Below are 7,864 nucleotides of genomic sequence, written 5' to 3'. Positions count from 1 at the left end.
CCCCCCGCCCCACTCCAGATCTCGCTTCTATCTGGCTTTTGTTCAAATGTTACCTCTTCAGAGGAGGCTTCCATTATCACCCTTTCTAAAATAGACTCGCTCTCACTTCCCATCCCTTTATTCTGCTCCATCGTTCTTCATTATGCTGGCCACTATCTCAAAATATCTTTTATTTTTTATATTTATTAATGTTTGAGACGGAGTCGCTCTGTCGCCCAGGCTGGAGTGCAATGGCACGACCTCGGCTCACTGCAAACTCCGCCTCCCGAGTTCAAGCGATTCTCTTGCCTCAGCCTCCCAAGTAACCGGGATTACAGGCGCGCACCGCCACGCCCGGGTAATTTTTGTATTTTTAGTAGAGACAGGCTTTCACCATGTTGGTCAGGTTGGTCTCGCACTCCTGACCTCAGGTGATCCGACCGCCTCAGCTTCCCAAAATTCTGGGATTACATGCGTGATCCACCGCGCCTGGCCTCAAATTATCTTTACTCAGTTAAATGCTTTTATTATCTCTCCCAGTACAGTGTAAGCCCTAGCAGGAGAAGACTTTGCTTTAATCACGTGCTGTAGCCCCAAAGCCCACACAGTGCCTAGCACACACGAGATGCTCGATGAACAGTTATCGATTGAATAGATTAGACATCAACGCAATCTGGCTATTCACTTAGGGACTCTTTGCTAGTCGGCGGAGAGGTACAGTATAGGTCTCCACGCAGAACGCATGCGCGCAAGATCCGGGAAGTGTGATTGGAAAGGGGCGGAGCATCCGGGAGAGCCTCGCGGACATAGGCGGTTTGGAGCGGAAAGCGAGAGGTGGAGGGGCGGCTTGGCTAAGCGCGCGCGCGCAGTGCAGACGCCAGCGCCCGGCGGTTGAAGTACTCAAGGTGCCCGAAGGCGGGGTAGTGACCTCGCGCGTGCGCTGTGGCCGCGGCGGCGCCTGGTCCTAGCGTGTGGGTTGTTCTTGGCCTCGAGCGGCGCGTGCGTAGTGCAGACGGCGGAGGGATTTGCGACCGGGACCCACCCCCTGCTCCAGTCACTAGCCGAGGCCGCGCGGGTTCCTGAGCAGCGGCCTGGTGCGCTCGCTGCGCGGGCGACGGAATCAGAGGGACGCGGACGTCCCTAGAGTGGAAGCCGAAGCAGGATCTGTTGTTGCTGAGGGGCCGCCGCAACCGCCGCGAGCCTCCGGACAGACACCAGCGCTAGGAGGGCGCTGCGCGGCGAGTGAGTGTGACTGAGTGGCCCGACGGGGAGCGAGGCCGCTACCCAGAAGCCCCAGCGGTGGGCCCGGGCCTCTTCCCCGCGGCCAGGCCCCTTTCCCGCGTCCCCGCCACAGGTCACTTCTGCATCCCTTTCCCGGACCCTGAGTTCTCTGGGCACCCACGCCCGCTTCCCACATCGCCCTCGCGGTTCCCTACCCACAGGCCCTTGCGGTGTGTGGCCTTTTTTTCTTTTTTGTTTTTCTATGTTGTCCTGGACCCTTACCCATAATTCCTTTCGCCTTTTCGGGGTCCAGGTCTGTTACCCACAAGCACTTGGTTTTGGGGCTTCGCTCCTTATGTTTCTCTTTCTTTGCTCGGAGACTTCCGACCCCCAGGCCTTTGCAAACTGCGTCTAGTAATTTGCTCTCCACGGTACGGGACGAGCAGCCACAACTGCTCTGGGCCTCTCTCCTCGGGTCCTTGATTCCCCCAGAAATTCCCAGGGAACCTCTCCGCCCCACAGCTCGTGTCTCAGGTCTCTGAGACTTCACTACTCAGGAATCCTTTTTCAGCCTTTATTTTTGTTTCCTTTATCAGCCTTTTACCTCCACCCCCAACAAGACTTTTACCCTTTTCTCCGTAACACAGGACCGTTCTCTGCCCTTACAAAGCCTGTTTTAATTCCGAGACTTTTTTCCTTCCTTTCTTATTTTGAGAAGCAAGGAGTAATAGGGGCTTTTTCTGCAAACCCGATCTAACCTAAGGCTGTCCTGCTTTTGCTCTCAGACTTGGCAAGATGACCCAGTTCCTGCCGCCCAACCTTCTGGCCCTCTTTGCCCCCCGTGACCCTATCCCATACCTGCCACCCCTGGAGAAACTGCCACATGAAAAACACCACAATCAACCTTATTGTGGCATTGCGCCGTACATTCGAGAGTTTGAGGTGAGTTCACTGAGCAGGCCAGGAATGGTTTGGGTTCTGGGGAGCAAGGGGTTGACCATTTTGCTAGCTGTGTGATTTAAGTGAGGGGCTTAATCTTTGTGATCCTCAGTTTCGCTGTTTTAAATGGGGTTGCAGCTGGGTGTCGGGTGTGGTCGAGTGCGGCAGTAGTCCTAGCTACTCAGGAGGCTGAAGTGGGAGGATTGCTTGAGCCCAGGAGTTGGAGATTGGAGTGCTCTGTGATTGTGCCGCTATACTCCGGCCTGGGTGACAGAGCAGGACTTTGTCTCTCAAAAAAAAATTTTTTTTTTTTAAAGTGGGGTGTGGCCCAATGTGGTGGCTCATGCCTGTAACCCCAGCACTCTGGGAGGCTGAGGCAGGCAGATCACCTGAGGTGAAGAGTTCAAGACCAGCCTGACCTACATGGTGAAACCCCGTCTCTACTAAAAATAACAAAATTTAGCCGGGCATGATGATGCCTGTAATTCCAGCTACTTGGGAGGCTGAGGCACGAGAATCACTTGAACCCAGGAGGTGGAGGTTGCAATGAACTGAGATCGTGCCGCTGCACTCCAGCCTGGGCAACAGAAGAAGACTGTCTCAAAAAAAAAAAGTGGGGTTTGATAGTACCCCTTTTGTAGAATTTTTGTGAAAATTCAGTGAGTAGTGGTTGAGGATTTGCACTTAACCCGCACCATTTATCAGCTCTGACTTTAGGCAAATGTTGTATCCTCTTCGTGCATTGGTTTCTTTATCTTTAGCAAGGGGATAGTGGTAGCACCCTCATAATGCTGGAGAATTAAATGGTAAAGTGTATATCGGGGGCTTGGCACCAAGCAGTCAGCACATGTCAGCCTTTGTTACTTGGTTTACCTTTTTTTTGTTGTTGTTGAGACGGAGTCTCGCTCTATCACCCAGGCTAGAGTGCAGTGGCCGGATCTCAGCTCACTGCAAGCTCCGCCTCCCGGGTTCATGCCATTCTCCTGCCTCAGCCTCCCGAGTAGCTGGGACTACAGGTGCCCGCCACCACGCCCAGCTAATTTTTTTGTATTTTTAGTAGAGATGGGATTTCTCCATGTTGGTCAGGCTGTTTTTGAACTCCTGACCTCAGGTGATCCGCCCGCCTCAGCCTCCCAAAGTGCTGGGATTACAGGCGTGAGCCACCGTGCCTGGTCTCAGTTACTATTTATTTATTTATGAGACAGTTTTGCTCTGTTGCCCAGGCTCGAGTGCAGTGGCGTGATTTTAGCTCACCGCAACTTCTAGTTCAGGCAGTTCTTCTGCCTCAGCCTCTCAAGTAGCTGGGATTACAGGCATGCGCCACCACGCCTGGCTAGTTTTGTATTTTTAGTAGAGATGGGGTTTCACCATTTTGGCCAGGCTGGTTTCGAACCCCTAGCCTCAGGTGATCCACCCGCCTTGGCCTCCCAGAGTGCTGGGATTACAGGTGTGAGCCACCATGCCTGGTAGCCAGGTACTTTTTTTTTTCTTTTGAGACGGAGTATCACTCTGTTGCCCAGGGTGTAGTGCAGTGGCGCGATCTTGGCTCACTGCAGCCTCCGCCTCCTGGGTTCCAGGGGTTCTCCTGCGTCAGCCTCCTGGATAGCTGGGATTACAGGCATGCGCTACCATGCCTGGCTAATTTTTGTATTTTTTGTAAAGACGGGGTTTCACCATGTTGGTCGGGATGGTCTCAAACTCCTGACCTTGTGATCTGCCTGCCTCGGCCTCCCAAAGTACTGGGATTACAGGCATGAGCCATCGCACCCCACCAGCCAGTTACTATTTAATGTGTGGTTGGTGAGACCTTAAAGAACTGCCTTGGCCCTCAGAGGGTGTGTAGTTGTGGGCTTTGGAGCCCTGTTCTGTCAGCTCATGTTGCTTCAGGCCTGGTCCTCTTCACTGGCACTCATCAGCAGGGCCTTGTCATCACTCCATTCCCATCACATCCTCTGGCAGTTTGTTCAGTGCAAGTGATACTTGGAGCTGTGAGAAGCAATGTGTTTCCTAAATACTATATTCTAAAGCTAGATGTCACCCATACCAGTGTTTTTTAAACTGTCTTTGGTGAAGGACAGATACTATTCCCAATCTGTTTGCTTTTGGTAAATATGATGGAATTACTTCTTAAAGAAAGACCTCAGACAGGAGTTTGAGACCAGCCAGGCCAACATGGTGAAACCCCATCTCTACTAAAAATGCAAAAACTAGCCAACATGCTGTCGTGTGTGTGTAATCCGAGGTATTCAGAAGGCTTAGGCAGGAGAACCGCTTGAAGGATTTTAGTCAGTTCCTGGGTTCCTTTTAGAGACACAGGAACACGGGGGGAAAGCGGGGCTTAGAATCGCTTGAACCTGGGAAGCAGAGGTTGCAGTGAGCTCAGATCGTGCCATTGCACTCCAGTCTGGGCAGCAGAGCACGACTTTGTCTCAAAAAAAAAAAAAAGAGCTGAGGAATAAAAGACCGAATTTGTATTAGAGTCAGTGGACATCAAACTGTGAAATTACTGTAGAAGTTTCTGAACACTTACTCATGGTTTCTGTACTTACCTGTAGTTATCACAGTCCAGCAACAGTTTGGATAGTACTGGTCCGTGGACCATGCTTAGTTTTTGAGACAGGGTCTTGTTCTGTCACCCAGGCTGGAGTGCAGTGTCACAATCATGGCTCACGGCAGCCTTAACCTCTGGTGCCCAAAAGATCCTTACCGCCTCAGCCTCCCTAGTAGCTGGGACTATAGGTGTGTGCCATTACACCTGGCTCATTTTTAAATTTTTTGTAGAGATGGTGTTTCACTGTTTCCCAGGCTAGTCTGAAACCCATAGGCTCAAGCATTCTTCCTGTGTCATCCTCCCAAAGTGCTGGGATTACAAGTGGAAAGCCACTGTGTGTGGCCGCAGACCATGCTTTGATCTGTGCCACTCCCCTCCCTGCACTGTGACAGGGGAAGTGTGAGTGGATGTTTATTTTTGTAGGGGGTGGGGGTGGGAGGGTTGACCTGCTTATTTCTTTGGTGAGTGACCCTTGCCATTTCCCCTAGTCCTTCCCACCCTGTCACCTCTCTTCTTGTTCCCAGGACCCTCGAGATGCCCCGCCTCCAACTCGTGCAGAAACCCGAGAGGAGCGCATGGAGAGGAAAGTATGTCTTGTTGCTTCCTGACCCCCTGTTTTGCCACTGTCTCCAGATGGTCCTTGACACTAGGACACTTCTATCTGCATTTACTTCTCTACGTCTCCTTTCTCCTGACAGAGACGGGAAAAGATTGAGCGGCGACAGCAAGAAGTGGAGACAGAGCTTAAAATGTGTAAGTCTCTCATCCACCGTACGGCTGTCTCCTCCCCCAAACCGTCTGTGTTCTTCCCAGGTCATATCCAGGACCTTGCTATCGCCCAAAGCCTGTTTTGCGGGGAGTAGGGTTGTTAGTTCATTTATTTAGCCCCTGCCACTTGGCAAGCACTGTTTTTGGTTTAGGCTTTTCAGCGGCAGAACATAGGGTAAAAGTTGGCAGGAAGGGAGACCACGGTCGACCTTGGGCTCCTCCTGCAGGGGAGGACAGTTAAGGGACTCCCACAACCTAGCTGGGAGTCACAGGCTGAGGCGATGAGTTGTGGGCGAGTGGGTCTGTCCTGGCTCTAACCTTAGCTCCTCGACCCTTGGGCTGAGGTTGTTCCATCCCTTCCACATAGAGGAGGAATTGGAGTACAAGACAGGTATATTGTTGCCATTAAGCAAACTCATAAGAGGGTCAGATGTCAATCTCCAGTGGCTCTTTATTGTGAGGGTGAAAACTGTACAGTCACACGCAGCATAACAGTGTTTCAGTCAGCAGGGGACTGGATGTGATGGTGATCCTATAAGATTATACCGTATTTTCCCGGGTGCAGTGGCTCACGTCTATAATCCCAGTACTTTGGGAGACCGAGGCGGGTGGATCATGAGGTCAGGAGTTCAAGACCAGCCTGACCAACATGGCAAAATCCTGTCTCTACTAAAAGTACAAAAATTAGCCGGGCATGGTGGTAGGCTTCTGTAATCCCAGCTACTCGGGAGACTGAGGCAGGAGAATCTCCGGAAGGCGGAGGTTGCAGTGAGCTGAGATTGCGTCCACTCTGCAACCCAGCCTGGGCAACAAGAGCGAAAATCCATCTAAAAAAAAAAGATTATACCATATTTTTACTGTACCTTTTCTATGCTTAGATACGTTTAGATGCACAAATACTTAGTATTGTGTTAGGGTTGCTGTAGTATTTCGTGTAGTAACATGCTTGGCCTCCGAGCAGTGGGACGCACCTCTAGCCCAGAAGTGTTGTGAGGTATACCATCTAGGCTCGTGGAAGTGCCGTCTCATGTTTGCATATCGATATCACCATCAAACGACGCACTTCTCAGAACATGACATGACTCTAGTGAGAAGACAGGTTTTCCTCCTATACCTGTGAACCTCGATGAATCCCTTTTCTCCAAATCCTGGAGTGCAGGGTTTCCTCAGGGTGCTTATGCAGAAGTCTGACAGAGGCATCTGGTGGTGCGCTCTTTGGACGCTGGCTGTCGGAACGCTGTCTTGATGTCTTTCCTCAGATGCCTCAGAGGCATCTCAGAATCAGTGTCCAAACCACAGGGCTTTTCCCTTGCCCCCAACCTGGTTTCCTTTGGGTGTTTTCTCTGGGACGTAGACATTCAACTGTGCTGGTCATGACCTCATTTTTTGCCATGCAATTTGTTTGTAACACCTTTTCTAACCCTTTGGTCAGTCTCTCAACAAGACCTATTTGTGTTACTTTCTAAGTGTCACAAACCTGACTCTTCTTTTCATGTCCATCACCACCACCCAGGTCACCTCTTGCCTGGACAGCACAGTCACAGTCTGTTATAACTAGTTTACCTATGACTCTTTTTTTTGAGAGGGAGCCTTGCTCTGTCGCCAGGCTGGAGTGCAGTGGTGCAATCTTAGCTCACTGCACCCTCAGCCTCCCGGGTTCAAGCGATTCTCCTGCCTCAGCCTCCTGAGCAGCTGGGACTACAGGTGTGCGCCACCATGCCCGGCTAATTTTTGTAATTTTAGTAGAGATGGAGTTTCACCATATTGGCCAGGCTGGTCTCGAACTTCTAACTTTGTGATCCACCTGCCTCAACCTCCCAAAGTGCTGCGATTACAGGTGTGAGCCATTGCACCCAGCCTAGTTTATCCATGTCTTAACCAACCAAAATCCACTGTGGGTCTTTTTTTTTTTTTCTTTTCTAGAAAAACTTTAAAACTGAGATGGGATCTCACTATGGTGCCCAGGCTGGTCTTGAATTCCTGGGCTCAAGTGATCCTCCTGCCTCAGCCTCCCAAAGTGCTGGGATTACAGGTGTGAGCCACCACACCCAGCCAAAAATGTTCTTTTTTTTTTTTTGGAGATGGAGATTTGCTCTTATTGCCCAGGCCGGAATGTAATGGTGTGATCTTGGCTCACTGCATGCAACCTCTGCCTCCTGGGTTGAAGCAATTCTCCTGCCTCCTGAGTAGCTGGGACTACAGGCATGCGCCACCATGCCTGGCTAATTTTGTATTTTTAGTAGAGATGGGATTTCTCCATGTTGGTCAGGCTGTTTTTGAACTCCTGACCTCAGGTGATCCGCCCGCCTCAGCCTCCCAAAGTGCTGGGATTACAGGCGTGAGCCACCGTGCCTGGTCTCAGTTACTATTTATTTATTTATGAGACAGTTTTGCTCTGTTGCCCAG

At 51.0% G+C, this 7,864-nt stretch overlaps 1 protein-coding gene across 2 annotated transcripts in view; it reads left to right on the top strand.

The window, feature by feature from the left end:
* Positions 1 to 721: 721 nt before the first annotated feature.
* SNRNP70 (small nuclear ribonucleoprotein 70kDa (U1)) overlaps positions 722 to 7,864 on the top strand; it is a 22,807-nt gene continuing 15,664 nt past the window's right edge. For both annotated transcript variants that reach the window (XM_011946408.1, XM_011946407.1), the window contains exons 1-4: positions 722 to 1,217; positions 1,986 to 2,142; positions 5,215 to 5,277; positions 5,389 to 5,443. In XM_011946408.1, coding sequence (XP_011801798.1) covers positions 1,996 to 2,142; positions 5,215 to 5,277; positions 5,389 to 5,443 — 265 coding nt within the window. In that variant the 5' untranslated portion in view covers positions 722 to 1,217; positions 1,986 to 1,995. The remainder of the gene's footprint in view (positions 1,218 to 1,985; positions 2,143 to 5,214; positions 5,278 to 5,388; positions 5,444 to 7,864) is intronic.

This window comes from Colobus angolensis, unplaced genomic scaffold (genome assembly GCF_000951035.1).
Source record: "Colobus angolensis palliatus isolate OR3802 unplaced genomic scaffold, Cang.pa_1.0 Scaffold25, whole genome shotgun sequence".
NCBI classification, from domain to species: Eukaryota; Metazoa; Chordata; class Mammalia; order Primates; family Cercopithecidae; genus Colobus; species Colobus angolensis.
This window is presented reverse-complemented; position numbering and strand designations above follow the sequence as displayed.